At 36.2% G+C, this 17,500-nt stretch overlaps 1 protein-coding gene across 1 annotated transcript in view; it reads left to right on the top strand.

Moving 5' to 3' along the window:
* The window catches only part of LOC122251566 (P-selectin), a 114,748-nt gene that overhangs the window by 78,144 nt on the left and 19,104 nt on the right, over window positions 1-17,500 (top strand). The window contains exons 5-6 of the mRNA XM_086552344.1: window positions 2,187-2,279; window positions 14,183-14,305. Coding sequence (XP_086408470.1) covers window positions 2,187-2,279; window positions 14,183-14,305 — 216 coding nt within the window. The remainder of the gene's footprint in view (window positions 1-2,186; window positions 2,280-14,182; window positions 14,306-17,500) is intronic.

Below are 17,500 nucleotides of genomic sequence, written 5' to 3'. Positions count from 1 at the left end.
TGGTAGATAAAAAGATAAGAAGGTTTGAACTTCTTTCAGGGATTTATGATTACTTCACTAAAAAGATACGACTGATGTAATAATGCAATTCTGATTTCGAATTGTTTTCGGCACATTCAGTTTCGTCGGGGGAAAAAAGATATTCTCAAGATATATGTAACTTTTATTTATTGTAAATGGCCAAAACAAATGACATTTAAATACTATTTTCCCTGTATTGACTTCGCCTCTTAGCCTGTTGTTTTATTGTCCTCGTTGGATCCATATTACTCGCAATATCAACCAAATATGTATACACTATTCGTATTTCTTATTCAATTCCCCATTGTCATCAAGGGTGCAGAAATGCGAAAAAAACACAAAATAGCATAGTTAAAATCTTCCTTTCAGTGTAAAGCATAGTTAAAATCTTCCTTTCAGTGTATAGCATAGTTAAAATCTTTTCAGTGTAAAGCATAGTTAAAATCTTCTTTTTAGTGTATAGCTTTGTTAAAATCTTCCTTTTAACACGTAGTACAGTACGTCGTGACACAGTGATAAGACTGTTCTCTCTGTCAGGAAAGTGTGAAAGAAGAGAAAGCGGCAGAGTTTGACAATGTTAAGGTTCTTTTGTATGCGGTGTGTGTTGGAGCGTCATCCATGGGCTGCTGTGTTTGCCTGTTGGGAGGGGGGAGGGGGGGGGGAGAAAGAGAGGGTGTTTTTGCGATTGCATTCGGGATGTTTGTTTGTGGGAAGTGTGTTTGTATGTACGGATTGGGGGGTGTGCGTGTTCGTTTATTCATCATTGGTCGTTCAGTTGTTAGAGGATATGGACACATTCTCAAGGAAATGAATATGTGTATATATATGTATGTATATGTATATATATATATATATGTATATATGTGTATATATGGATATATATATATATATATATATATATATATATATATATATATATATATATATATACATATACATATACATATGCATATGCATATGCATATGCATATGCATACACATACACATACACATACACATACATATACATATACAAATACATATACATTAACATACACATTAACATACACATTAACATACACATACACACACACACACACACACACACACACACACACACATATATATGTGTATATATATATATACATATATATGTATATATAGATATATATATATATATATATAATAACATATATAATATATATAATATATAATATATATATATATATATATTTATATTGTATATATATATATATAATAAATATATATATATACATATATATATAAATATATATATACATATATATCTATATATATATATATATATATATATATATATATATATATACATATATATACATATACACACATACATACATACATATATATACATACACACACATATATATATACATATACATATACATATACATATATATATACATATATATATATATAAATATATATATATATATATACACATATATACATATATGTATATATATATATATATATATATATGTATATCCATATATACTTATATATGTGTGTGTGTGTGTGTGTATCTTTATAAGTACGTGTATGTGTGTGTTTTGTACAGCACATCTGTCGAGCACCGATTTGATCTGATACTAATTTCCGAATGTTCCCCCGGATTCCTCATCCCAGGAGCACTCGGCCTCCTTCAGTCCTGGCCGAGTGAAAGGGAAAAGGTCAGTGGCGTGTCTGACCCCATGAGCATCACCCTACCCCCTCCCCCACCCGCCTCTCAGGGTGACCTTATATCACCCCTGCCCTATTTCTGTCTCCCCCTCCCCTCATTCTTTCCCCCAAGGAGTCCACCTCCCCTTTGCCTCCCCCCCTCTCAACGCTCGCCATAATAGGAAAACAATGACATGACCTCGCGGCACATGGAATCTTGTTCTTTCCTTCTTTCTTTTCCGTTCATGTTCTTTCAGTCATCGGAATGTTCTCTCTTTATTGCCTCCGACGTTCCCGTCTTCACGTTCCCCGACCTCCCCCCCAAAAAAAATCCCAAATCCTGTTCTTCACCTTGTTCTTCATCTTCACGTTTTGTTCGACGTTCCCGTCTTCACGTTCCCCGACCTCTCCCCCCCAAAAAAATCCCAAATCCTGTTCTTCACCTTGTTCTTCATCTTCACGTTTTGTTCTCTCCTCCCTCGCAGGACACCAGCCCGTGCAGGACATCGAGATCCGCGTGGGAGACTCAACCAACATCCAGAGGAATCGTCTGTGCGCCTGGTACCCTGGCACGATCGGTGAGGTTTCCCTTGTGTTCTTTTAGCGTTTTTCTTCGTACTCTTTCTTTTGTTTTTTCATTTGTTTACTGGTTGATTTTGTTCTTTTACGTGTGTGTTTTTTTTTTTTACAGTAGCTTACTGCTTTTCTCTTTTCTTTTTTTTTCTTTTTTTTCTTTTTTTGTTGTTGTTGTTGTTCTCGTTGTTCCTGTTGGACTTACTGTTCTTGCTTCACACGTGCTGTATGCCTTCCATTTCTGTTCGGGTTTCATGCGATCTGTCCATATTCTTGCTGTCTTATTAGCAAGGTTGATTTACTTTTTTCCCCTCTTCTTCTTTTAAACTGTTGCACCAGAACAGGTTTGTGAGCTATAACAAAGGCAGAAAATTCCCCAGTATGAGGAATTGTATTGACTGTTGGATAATGTTTAATTTTTTTTTCTTTTATAATTCATCTTCTCGCATCGGGGAGGAAAATGGTGTCCTTAACATATCCTGATTAAATAGAATAAAATGTTTGTCCCTTTACTAACAGCTATATACTGTAACATAAAAAAAGAAACAAAGACACACGGATAACAGAAAAAATCAGCGTGATAAAAAAAACAACAACAACAAAACATCGGCTATTTCAAGGGAATGACTGGCAGGAGATAAAGAAAATGACAAGTAGAAATACGGCTTGTATAAAACCTAAAAGAACTTAGAAATAAGTTATGGGATCATCACGACAACGTTGATTATATAGGAAGTAACAACACTTCACTGGCTTTTGAAAGTGCTTATGGTAACTTGGAAGAAATATGTGTAATAATACGACAGATGATAAAAAGATGAATATACAAGTATACCCCAAAGACTAAACGAAAGGTTGGATAACGGTATTTCTGTGATAAACGAAAAATGGAGGAAGGGATTTTGTAGCCAAGGAAATTTTGCATTTCATGGTTTTTCTTGGAAATCTCATAACGTCGCTAATCAGAGCAAAAAAGCGGGATGTAATGATGGGAACGGAATAATTACGGACATATTTTCTATGCAAATGTTTCGAGTCACAATGAATAATTGATGCGTGCGTTACTTGTAACGACCTTGGTTTGAATTAAGCACGTTAACAAAGAACAAACAAACAAAGCCGCGGCGAGAATTCGCGTTCTTTGTGTTTATGTCCAGGGTACAGTTAATTTCCGTAAAACTCGGATATTAAAACGGTTTTTATGGTGTTGTATATCAATTCGGTACGAAACGTGAGACTCGGCAGAACTTAGTCATGTAAGTATAAGTTCCCGTGTATTCTCTGCCCCGTCTAACTATATGTAGGAAAATAGAGAGAAAAATAACTACTTTGAGCATAGTGAGAGGGAGAAAAATGATCGAAATGCGTCGGATGCAAGCATGAGAATTGACAATTGGGAAATAGAATAAGCACCTGAGGTGAAATGTGTGAGAGTAAATTGAGCGAAATGCGCAGAAAGCGGGAAGGAAAAGCCAGCAAGAGGAAATGAAAATTAGCAACCTGAGCTAAGCGTGTGTGAGTAAACTGAGAGAAAGGTGCAGAAAGCCTAGAAGAGACTATACAAACGGGAAAAAAATTTGCGACTCGATCATGTGAGAGTTAACTGAACGAAATGCGTAGAAAGCGGAGAGGAGAGTGGGCAGGTAGATAGTGTAAGAGAGAGAGAGAGAGGAAATAATGGCTGATCGTTTCTAAAAAGTAAACACTGTTCAGGTTTGGTGGTTGTAGGCATACACGTTCTTATTTTCTTTTCGGTGTCAATGATCTGCATTTACACTTTGCCTTTTCCGGTGTTCCAAAAGAACTCAGAGGAATTACTAATGAAGAGTGATAAACAGAAGAATAGAAAGGGTACAAGCCGGTGTTGAAAAGAGACGCAATATAGATAAACATGAACAAAACTTAACAAACAAAAACAAAACTATAAGCGCCATCTAGTGAAGAACGGATAAATCGCACAGAATGGACCAGAATAAAACAAATCCTGTAAGAAATGTACTCTAAATACAGTGCAAAAGGGAGCACAGGCGGCCGGCCTTTGTATGCACTGGAGGCGTTTACAATCGCGGAAAGTGTGAATATTTACCCGAGACGAGAAAACAAAGTGATTCCCTTCGTTATGCTCGGGCGGGGAGGAAGGCATCGGATTTTCATTTTTTTTTTTTTTTAATCCTTCTTTTTAGTTTTTTTTTCTTCATCTTCATTTCTTCAGCGTTTTTCTCCCTTTTTTTATATCATTCCTCTACTCAAATTTATTTTTCCTTTTATCGTTTACCTGTTTAATGGATTAATGCGCAAGACTTCTTGAAGTTATCAAACGTACATATTGATATCTTAGTCAACATGCATAGGCGCAGATGAATAAATATACATGTGCGTTAATATTTATTGTTGGTATATACTCTCGCTCGTTTGTTTTCCTTTTAATTAGTATGTTTTTCTTCGTTATCAATCCCCTGAGCAAAGCAGCCTTGAGGTACAGTTGGAGTTGCAGAGGCCGTTTGATCAGGGATGCCCACACGGGGACTTGCTCGTCTTGAACCCTTCGTTCACATCCCTTCACGTCCGGTTCCATTATCTTTTTCTCTCTCTCTGTCTTCTCGGCCTTTTAGTGTGTGTCTGTGTGTGCTTCTTTCGTCGTTTCTCTATTTCTTCTTCCTCTTTTTTTCTCTTTCTCTCTATTTTTTTTTTCTGTATTTCTCTTCTCTCTTTCTCTTCCCCCTTATTCTCTCTTTTCTTTCTGTTTCTCTTTTTCTTTCTTTCTCTGCCTTCTCTCTCTCTCTCTCTCTCTCTCTCTCTCTCTCTCTCTCTCTCTCTCTCTCTCTCTCTCTCTCTCTCTCTCTCTCTCTCTCTCTCTCTCTCTCTCTCTCTCCTCCTCTCCCTCTCTCTCCCTCTCTCTCCCTCTCTCTCTCTCTCTCTCTCTCTTCTCTCCTCTCTCTCTCTCTCTCTCTCTCTCTCTCTCTCTCTCTCTCTCTCTCTCTCTCTCTCTCTCTCTCTCTCTCTCTCTCTCTCTCTCTCTCTCTCTCTCTCTCTCTCTCTCTCTCTCTCTCTCTCTCTCCCTTTCTCTTTTGAACCTATTTATAGAATAGTCCATTGTAATGATTCATCCTGACTATTGAGAAAAATTGTGTGGTTATCGTATATTATGAGTTGCGAAGAATCTCTATATTTTTAACCATCATATTTTGTCTCTTTTATGGGTAGATATCCTGTTATTTAGGAACAGTCTTAGTCCGGTTGGTGTGATGTCGCTTGTTACTCTGTTTCTCTCTCTCTTTCTCACTCTATCTCTATCTCTCTCTCTCTCTCTCTCTCTCTCTCTCTCTCTCTCTCTCTCTCTCTCTCTCTCTCTCTCTCTCTCTCTCTCTCTCTCTCTCTCTTCTATTTCGCTTCTCTTTCGATCTCTTCTCTCTCCATCTGTCTTTTTATATATTGGCCTCCCTTTCTGCAACTCTCTCTCTCTCTCTCTCCATCTCTCTCTCTCTCTATATATATATATATATATATATATATATATATATATATATATATATATATATATATATCTATCTTATATACATATATATATATATATATATATATATATATATATATATATATATATATATATATATATATATATATATATATATCTTTATATCTTACATATATATATATATATATATATATATCTCTATATATATATATCTTTCTTATTCTCTCTCCTTCATAATAAAAATGAATACAGAGAATAGCTTCAAAATCTTTGTTTAAACAGATGATTGAACTGCAACATTTCATTAGGTCGTACTCTGAGGTTTTCAACATTCACAATCAGTCAGACCACTCGAGTTCTGGGCCTTTTTTTACCTGAATCAGCTGACGTGTTCTGTTGTAATCAAACGTTACAAAAATGGAAACGCTTTGCTAATAACTGTAAAAGGATTTCTATTTCTCTGTTGTAATTTGTATTTTGTATCACTGCTTCGCGTATTTGTCTACCTCTTTTATATAAAGTTAATCGTTGTTACTTTTTTTATAAGATGGCTGCTGATCATTATATTTCGTGATTTTTCATCGATTTCTATTTCAAAGAAAGAAAGTCCTATAGATATTTTTTTCCAGCAAGATTCTTCTGGGCATTTAAAAGAAAAGAATTGGTCGTATTCTAGTAATTATCTATTATCTGCCCCAGATATTCTTGCAACCTGAAATCGTGACATTTTCAAATATAGAACGTTGACTAGCTAATGAACCGGATAAACCGTGTTTTTTTTTTAATTATTATTATCATTATAATCGTTACTATTTATTCATTTCCATTGTCTTCCTTCTTTCTTATTTTCATTACATGTTTTCTTCTCTGTCTCTCGTTTAATCCCTTTTTCTTTCTTTCGTTTTGATCACTATTTTCTTTTCTTTCCTCTATCGTCTCTTCATTTCTTTCTCCTTCTTATTATATTTTAATCCTCACACTCTTTCCCTTCCTCTTTCATCGTAATCCTCATCTCCCTCTCCTTCTTTCGTTTTTAACCTCATTTTCTTCTCCTTCCTCTTATTTCTCTGTCAAGTAGTCAGTGTTGCTAACCTTTGAAAGGTCGAGTGTCGAGCTAAGTAGCTGGCATTTGTTACTCTTTTTTATATGATTTATCATGCAGTCTAGTTCATGCAGTCGGGTCATTCATAGGCTGCATGATGTGTAACCTGGCCATGCTACTTTCATATCCTGAAACCTTACTTATATATATATATATATATATATATATATATATATATATATATATATATATATATATATATATATATATATATATACATATATACATATATACATACATATATACATACACATACACATGCACATACACATACACATGCACATACACATACACATACACATACACATACACATACACATACACACACGTAAATGTGAGTGTGTGCGTATGTGTGTGTGTTTGCGATTTGTCCGGATATGGCCAAAGTTATGATTTCGAAATTCCTGTCTGACCTGCTGCGACAACTACTTCTCCCAGTGTATAGGGTCAAGATTTGATTTGCACGTTTTTGTACAAATGTTTAGGAGTCTTTGTACATTTTTTCTTCACCATTCACATTTCATTTTGATACTTCTGCTAGTCGTATTACATTTTTTTTTGTTCTGATGCTGTAAATCTGGCCACTGCAACATATTGCAAAATAGGTAAAGTTTGATAAGATTAACACGTTCAGCCTATCTTATGCAAGAATGACCGAGTTACAGGTCTGTATTAAGGTTATGAGTGTAATTCATAACTTTCTCATGAAGTAATATAAAGATAAGCAATAAGGAGATTGTGTATTAATCTTACAAAGACTACCTCTTATAATGAGAAAAATCATAACGAGAAATTAGTAGAAGTTTTGGGGGGGAAACGAAACTGCCTATCATCGTGTCAGGCACATCTAATCACGTGTTTAATTCAAAACCAATTTCCGCCTCATTACAAAATGTCTAGTGCGAAATTCCCACGAAACCTCACAGGTGGAGACCTCATGATCCGATTACTGCCATCTTAGTGAAAGTGTTCCGGTATCACACGCGGTACACACTGGCCCGGTTACGTCACTTGCACTGCTGCTCCTAATTGGCCCAGGAGGCCCGGGGCTTTAATGACGTCATCATAGAAGTCGTTTTCAATTGGCTGGTGAGGCCCGGGGCTTTAAAGATGTCATTGTAGAAATCGTTTTCTATTGGCTGGCGAGGCCCGGGGCTTAATATGACGTCATCGTTAAGCTCGTTTGCAATTGGCTGACGAGGAGGCTGTATTGAGGTCAAGTCATGGGATCTCGGGAGGGCAGAGACGCCCTCTAGTTAATGACCAGCACGTGGCAACACTCTTACTTTCTACCATACCTTCCTTGTTATGGCATCGTGACGTAATACTTCAAAACACCAGCTGTTGTTTATCACTTTTTGTGTATCTCATGACAATGACGTTGTTTTTAATTCGAGATTTAACCTGATGTCATCTTTATGATTATCTGACACCAATCGCATTAAATAGAATAAAACTTTTTCAAGGCTCTCTCTCTCTCTTTCTCACTCTCTCTCTCTCTCTCCTTTTGTTATATCATTCCTTATATTTTTCTTAATATTTTCCTTTCTTTTCTTATTTCCATCTTGGATTGGGTAGGGAAAACGTGACAGGTATGCAATGTACAGTGAGAAGCGGTTACCGTTGGGTCATTTTTCTCAGGGCTTCTCTCACAAGGACTTTCAAGTCACGGGAATTTCATCTGAAAATATATCTCCAGCATATCATTATACGGTTGTAAGAACGACCGAGCGATCAAATGTTATTTCTCCCTCTCTATCTGTCTGCGTGTTTATATCTTCATCTATTTCTTTATCGGTCTATATATTATGTTTGTGTATATATACACAAGCGTGCATATACATGAATATACATGCATACATATATACACATATACACACGGGTGCACACAAAAAAATAGAACAAATTTTTTCAGCCGTGGAAACTTCAACGAAGCCAAGAAAATGATCCATATCGTTCAGTCGATTTTTTTTTCTTTCTTTCTTTCTTTCTTTTTTTTTTTACCTGATTCGTTTTTCTGCCTATAAACTTCTCATATATATATATATATATATATATATATATGTGTGTGTGTGTGTGTGTGTGTGTGTGTGTATCAAAAGATTGACAATTATTTTAATATAGTATTTATTCCACCGTCTTTCGCATTGGTTACCTTGGAAGAGAAAAATAGTATTGATTTACCAGTAAACCTGGAAATCGTTCTTGGTTTTCACACTTATCAGCGACGGATCTTAAGCCTCAATGGTCATTTAATGTCCGGCAAAAGAACAACTTCATCTAACCTCCATTTTTTCTCGTTCTATCAGAGGGAGGACGAAGGGAGAGAAAAAGAGGAGGGGGTTCATTTCTCTTAATGAAATGATAATCTAATTTTCCCTTCTCGTTCTGCCTTGTAATCTTTATTCTTGTATGAACGAATCACAGTGTGTGTGTGTGTGTGTGTGTGTGTGTGTGTGTGTGTGTGAGTGTGGTTTGCGTAACGACCCGAAACCCACCTAATGAAACTCTTAACCTTCCTTCATTAAATGGTCATTCACAATTTACGTTAATGATTATTTCGGACTTGACGGTGATATCTGTGAGCTGCGGAGGGAGGGGGGGGGGGCTGATGAGGAGTGGGGGGGGGGCAGATGGGAAAGGAAGGGGGCCCAAGGTTTGGTGGAGTAAGGGTAGGGGTAGGGGTAGCGGTAGGGAAGGGGGAAGAGGTAGGAGAGAAGGGGAGATCTAAGGAAGCAGGTGGGTAGGAAGGCAGGGAGGGCGGACGAGAAGGAAAGGAGGAAAGGAGGGGAGGTGAAAGGGAGGGATGGGAGATGGGGAGTATGTGAGTGGCAGGACGGGGAAGATAAAGGGTGGCAAGGGGAGGGGGAGGGTTGCTATCTGTCAGTCACGTGAAGGTCAGGGGAAAAAAAGAGGATGGTACATTGTTGTCCACTCTCAAAATCCGTTTTTTTTTTTTTTTTTTTTTTTTTTAGAATTGGATGCATATAATTGAGTATAAAAGAATTGATTGCATAGATCAAGATAGATAAATCCTTTGAGCTATTGATATATTTTATGATATTGTTTGCAGTGTTTAGCTATGAAATGTTGTCGTCTTGTTCCATTGTCTTATCAGTTCTTTTGTTCAGTTATGGAATGTTTTCTCATTGTTATTTTGTTTCTCTATTTCTTGCTCTTCTTTATATTTTCATTCCCATCCTAATTTATCCTTCTACTTTGCTTTCACACTGTGAATCGCAAGTGAAAAAATACTTATTGAGTTATTTATATTTCTTCTACATGCCTTAAGATTTCTGCAGTATAGAGAGATTAAGGACATTGATCTTATCTTAAAGCGGATATTCTTCCTTTAAGAGGTGGAGGAGGGGGGGGGAGGAGGCGGGGAAGTAAGATGGGTATATAGAGACAGAAGGGGGATGAATGAAAGATTGAAAGAGAGAGAGAGAGAGAGAGAGAGAGAGAGAGAGAGAGAGAGAGAGAGAGAGAGAGACAAAGCGACAATAAGAAAGAGAAGGAGAAAGACATAACCGAAACCCAATCCACTTTCAAAACCAAGCGAAGGAGGCCAATCTGAGCACAAGAAGACCTTTTCCGGGAAGTCTTATCATTGTCTAAGGCGTAAGAAAAGTATGAGAAAAAAATAGAACACGAAGGAGCAAAACCTTTATGCTTGAGACATGCAAGAAAGCGAAGTGATTGCAATGCTTCCTCAAGCAGACTCCTTAGGGTGTCGTCATAGCGTCTTTTGGCCTGCATCTTAAAGATCTTTTATCTTTTTTTATTATTGTATATATATATTTTTTTTGAGGTTATGCATTCTTTATGAAGTGTATTGTATTTTTTTCGCAAGAGAATAGGCAGTGTTTGTGATACTTATTTTGGTGTTTTGTATGGTGTGTAAGTAGCACAGTGAGAGTTGTTAATTAATAATCAAGGCTCTAGACTTACTTCTTTTTTCTTTTATCTCCAAAATTTTGAGGTTAGATTAAGTTGGAAATATAATTATGAATTGGCTATTGCTTGAAATTCGGTTTAGGATACATATATGGTACTTGTATATTAAGAACACAGGATGTAGATACTATGACTGAGCTGGCAGGTGTTCAAAACTACTTTTTGTTAGTGTCTTACTGCGCCCCCTCCTCTTGCCCCCATCCCCATGATTAGCCCCCCCATGTTGTTTCTCCTTTTGCCCCCCCCCCCACCTTCATGTCACCCCACCCCCCACTTTTTTGTCGTTTTATGCTTCGGGGCATTCTTCATCTTCACTTCCTTTTAGATGTGTAATTTAAAGTTTGAAATCACTCGGCATCTTCGTGGATTAATATCGCTATTTCTACATCGAATGGAGTTTCATTTCTTAGTTTTCTTATTTTATAAGTCTAATAAAAAAGGAAATACGAGAAAGCGTCTTATTCAGCACAAACATAGGCCTGTTTCGTCATATTTCCAAAACCAAGAAATGACAATCGAGCAAAATAAACCTGATTTAGAAACACATACACCCCTGGAGACTCCCATCACCGCGCCTCCCTTAGTCCTAATGACCCACTGCCCCAGGCTATTTCCTCCGGTAGCGTGTCCTTGTACCGCTCACAGGATGGACGGATGGACGAACACACACACACACACACACACACACACACACACACACACACACACACACACACACACACACACACACACACACACACACACACACACACACACACGTTCACATGTCGTCTGTCTTGAGCCTCAGGCAAAAGAAAATGGAAGATTGAACTTGAGATAAACACACACATACATCCACACATACGTATACACGAACACACACATACACGTACATGCATACATACACACAGACAGGGGCGACGTCTGTCCTGAAACTCGGTCACCTTGAAAGCTTCCTGTGACGAAATGTGTCTCTAAGGGAACTCGACAGGCCTCGTGGGGCTCTTCTAAATTTGGTCTCGTTTCCCGCTACAGACATGGGTAGTTTTAGATGCATTACAAGGTTCGGTTTCTCTCTCTCTCTCTCTCTCTCTCTCTCTCTCTCTCTCTCTCTCTCTCTCTCTCTCTTTCTCTTTCTCTTTCTCTTTCTCTTTCTCTTTCTCTTTCTCTCTCTCTCTCTCTCTCTCTCTCTCTCTCTCTCTCTCTCTCTTCTCTTCTCCTCTCCTCTCCTCTCCTCTCCTCTCCTCTCCTCTCTCTCTCCTTTCTCTCTTCTCTCTCTCTCTCTCTCTCTCTCTCTCTCTCTCTCTCTCTCTCTCTCTCTCTCTCTCTCTCTCTCTCTTTCTCTCCCTCTCTTTCTCTCCCTCTCCCTCTCTCTCTCTCCATATAAACTAAGATTTTCCTTCAGCCTTTTACGTTATATAGACTTGATGTATAACTTTAAAAGATAAACTAGAAAATTTAACGAAATGAAACGAACGCAGAACTCGAAGGACCTTCCACAGATTGGCATAAGAATGTGAGAGAGAGAACACAAGCGACTAAATAGGATATAAAAGACATCCGGTAATAAATGAAGACGATTAAGAAGGCTAATAAGAAATGCAGAGTCTGTCCCACGGTGATTATAACCAATTTTAGTCTGTCCTTGAAGGATCTGAAAAATCCCCTTTGTCTACCGATGTAATTAATCACTGCTAATGTTATTAAGTTACCTATTATGTGATTATGGTGAATAGATTGGTTATTTTATGATATATCGAGAGTATAAGAAGTAATAAAGAAAAGCTGACAAGAAGATAGATTAGATAAAAACGTTTGGGGAAATGTGATGTGAATTATGGTTATAAACGGTCCTAAATACCATGGCAAAATTAAGCTTATAACGTTTATAAATGAAATACAAAATCGCTAGCAAAACAAGGATCAGAACATTAAAGAAAATTGTATTCTCTATTTTCTCTCGATATCTCCCTCACGATCTATAAATCCCATAAACCTTCGGTCATAAACACATCCATCACCTTAACGCTCCTCTAAATCCTCTTCCTCCGCCTCTTCCCGGAATCCAATCCTCTCTCGCAAAGATTGGAAACTGCGGGATGAGAAACAATCACAGGAAACTGCTGTTATAGCCTCGGTGGGGGGTGGTAGCGGGTTAGGGGGTAGGGTGGGAGTGGGTGGGGGATGGGGTGGAGTGAGGAAGTAGCTCATTGTATAACGCTGCTTGCCTTCTTGCCTGTAACTAAAATAAATTATTTGTTATTATCTTCTTTATATTGTTTGGCTAGTTTACGCTTTGGATGGTATAGTATTTTTTTTATATTGCTCTTGTATAAAGATGGATGGTTGGGTAGTAATGTTTTGAATGTAATAAAATAACACGTCTTTTGACTGCAATTTGAATAAATGGTTATACATGAATACTTTGTACTGTTTAGAATTATTGTTTTAAGTTAATAATTTCTTTTAGAATAAAAACAGAAAAAAGTTGATTGCCCTCTGGTCACAATTATCAAATAGCGTACTCTAACTACCTTGTTTGGATTATCTAGTAATTTGATGTACATATGATTTTATTGTTTTGTTTCTTTTTTATGTCTTCTATTGCTATGGTAGGACTATAGAGATAGATAATTGCTTGGATTGTCGCTATTATGATGTGTTATTACTAAAGATCATATCGTTTTGTTTTATGTATTTTGTATTAAATGAATTATTCTGCATTTACTATATTGCCGTGATTGAAAAAAAATGGAAATATATGAATACTATATGAAGTGATGTAAAACACCAATCATAAGACATAAGATTGCCTTGCTGAAAACCTTCAGTAAATCATAAAAGTTTCATATATGGGATTAGCTGATGTTTACCATAGGAATATACATTGGCATAACACAAGGGCGATGACACTTATTCTCCGAGTGTCTTATGGTGGTTTGAATTTTGTTCGATTTGTGTCTCATACTTACTCCAAAGGTAATTCTTTTATTTTTGTCAAGTTTGTGTGTTTTTTAAATATAATATATCTTCATTGCTGTATTTATTACCACTACAATGTTATTCATTGTTATTTATGTTATCCTTATCAATGTTATTCATTGTTCTTTCTGTTATCCATACCAATGTTATTCATAGCCATTATCGTTATTAATACTGTTATTGTCACTTGTTATTTACCATTTATTTCATTATCACTTACATTATCAATATTCGTTTTAATGTAGCTGTTGTTATTACCATTACCGTCATTGTTATTGCTGACATAAATTACAATCATCATTATCACTTTTACAATGATTATCATCACCATTAAATTCAGCAAGCACCCCTTTATATCCAAAACCTTTTCTAATACTATCACTTCCCGTCATAATACAATTCTTTGCTTGCAGAGGAAGGAAGCACGAAGGAATTCAGCTGCGCCCGTCCCATGGTAGGGAGGTACGTCTTCGTGCAAATGGTGGGCGTGGAAGGCTCCATGTCTCTTTGCGAAGTGGAGGTGTACTCGAAGCAAGGTAAGTGGGGGCGTAGGGGGGAGGAGAGGGGGTCTTGTTTGTGTCGTTTGAGGGAGTGTGTTTGTGTGCGTTTTGTTTGTGTGTGGACGTCTTTTGTTGCTTTTCTTGAGTTTTGAAAGGAGTTTTGTTTGTGTGTGTTTGGAGGTGGTTGTCTTTTAATGTGTCTTCGTAGTTCCTTTTCGTAAATCGTATGATATGTATGATGATTTTGCTTTCATTTGTTGTGATGAAATTATCGATGGTATCGCTTCAGATAAAGAATAACGATAATAAGACAAATATAGATTTGACAATATGCGGTTGCTTCAGTAAGTGCATAAGCTGTTCTGTTTGTATTTATCTCACATGCAAGGACTAAACAGCATGAGGTTGTGACTAGAATTACGTGCCTAGAAATTATTAATACATAAGAAGAAAGTTCAACGCCCTTCTTGTATTTTCTTCTTCTCAATTTACTTTTTCTTTTGTGCTTTCTTTCTCTTATTGTTTTGAACTTTCCTTTTTTTTACAGGAAAGTTTTTTTTTTTTTTTTGCAATGAAATAGAAGTGCTGGTGTTGAATATCTCATTTGACACTGAAAACCGATATTGGATGGCATAGTTATCGCACACTTGGCACCTCGATAAATTCTGCTGTTTTTCCCCAGTTTGTTTCTTTTCTTACTTCTTTTCTCTCTTGACTGTTTCAATAGCTCAGTTGTTCGGTGATATTTCTGTTGATCCCACTTCAGTGTCGCAATCAAAGAACGTGTAGAAGAAAAAAACTGTCACTCTAATAGTCAACAATACGAAACCACTCCCATTATTGACAATGGTGAGCCTTGAATATACCTTCGGTGCATAACGAATAAGGGTGAATTTCCTTTGCTGCCTCAACATCATTAAGGGTATCAGATATCCTAATCTGACTCCTGTTGATATGTATGATAAGGCTGATTATTTTCTGCAGGCCTTGTTACCCTTCATCAGAGAAGGTTATGTTGCCATGTCATCTTTTCCTGTCGCAATTCCTTGAGAAGTTTGCGTGTTCTTTTGAACTAATTAATTAAATTAATGCCATGTAGTTTGTCTTCGTTATCTGGTCGCCTGGATGCGGATATATGTATGCTGTCATGTCTGTTTCCTTAATGCTTGATATTTTCACTCATTCATGAATACTTACGATATATTTCTCATGTAATGTATTTAAAGATGATGCAAATAAATAAGGTTATTTTTTACGTCCTTTTTAGAAGGTTTTGTGAAATAACCTCATCATTTAATCCCATTTATTATGTTAGATTATTTGATCTGTCAATTATAAGTTTAGAGAAGTTAAAATTACCCACTTTACCAAATAGTAAAAATTATGTCTATTATTCAAATAGAAAAATACACAAATATGTATATATATATATATATATATATATATATATATATATATATATATATATATATATGTGTATGTATATATGTATATATATACATATATAGTTATATATACATGCATATATATATACATGTATATACATATATATACATATATATACATACATATATAGTTATATATATATACTTACATATATACACATATACATATATATATATGTATATATACATACACATATACATATATACACATACACATATACATATACATATATATATATACATATACATATGTATATGCATATATATATATGTGTATATACACACACACACACACACACACACACACACACACACACACACACACACACACACACACACACACACACACACACACACACACACACACACACAGATATAATATATATATATATATATATATATATATATATATATATATATATATATACATATATATACATATATGCATATATACATATATAAATATATACATCTCTCTCTCTCTCTCTCTCTCTCTCTCTCTCTCTCTCTCTATCTCTCTCTCTCTCTCTCTCTCTATATATATATATATATATATATATATATATATATATATATATATATATATATATATATATATATGGAGAGAGAGAGAGAGAGAGAGAGAGAGAGAGATGTAGATATATGAACACACACACACACACACACACACACACACACACACACACACACACACACACACACACACACACACACACACACACATATATATATATTTGTTTTTATGTATGTATTTATATATTTATATATATATATATGTATATATATATATATATATATATATATATATATCTGTGTGTATGTATGTATGTATATATGTATGTATATATATATACAGTATACTTGTAGGATGGGCTGACGAATATAAATTATACATTACCAGTCATACTTAATTCAGTCTGAGCATCTGCTATCATATTTCACACATTCCTAGCGTGGTTCCGGAAGGTGTCATGAGCGCGAGGAATGTAACAGCTGTGTGACGACCCTGACAGCTATTTCCCAATCTTAATTGCAATTTCACTTTACACTCAAGCCTCATTTCTCCTCAGTCGCTTCCTCATCTAAGTCGTGCTTAAGATTTCCTTAGCCTATTTATCTTTATGGAAAGAATGTTATTTTCTGAAACTTATTGGTTAAGTAAAACTATGTAAGTTTTAGTCATCAAAAGGAGAGAGAAAAGGAAAACCCATTTTCTTTAACGCGGTCACAGCTTCATCTGCCAACGACATAGAAAACGGGCTATTACGTCATAATCACGCCACGCCTCGTAATTGGGACATTTGCAGGGTGAACTGAAGGTGTTTGCAATGTCGTTTCTTCTTGCATTGTTGAGCTTGCATTGTCCTGGGATGGGAACCAGATTTCTTTCTCTGTAGTGATGTTACTGCGTTTGTCTGAACACGTTACACTGTAAACCTTGATGGCGGATTTTTATCGGATAGTTTGTGTGTTGTTTGAAGTTTAAGTTTTTAAATAGTAATTATGTATTATAATGGATACAAACAAACGCACGCACACGCGCGCACACACACACACATATATACATACATACAAGCACACACACACACACACACACACACACACACACACACACACACACACACACACACACACACACACACACACACACACACACACACACACACACACATACACACATACATATACACATACACACACACAACACACACACACACACATACATACACACATACAGAGAGAAGAGAAGAGAGAGAGAGAGAGAGAAGAGAGAGAGAGAGAGAGA

This window comes from Penaeus japonicus, unplaced genomic scaffold, assembly GCF_977035675.1.
Source record: "Penaeus japonicus unplaced genomic scaffold, GWHDUDI00000001_assembly GWHDUDI00000026, whole genome shotgun sequence".
Lineage (NCBI taxonomy): Eukaryota > Metazoa > Arthropoda > Malacostraca > Decapoda > Penaeidae > Penaeus > Penaeus japonicus.
Note: the sequence above shows the minus strand (reverse complement) of the source record. Positions and strands in the feature narration are given on the sequence as shown.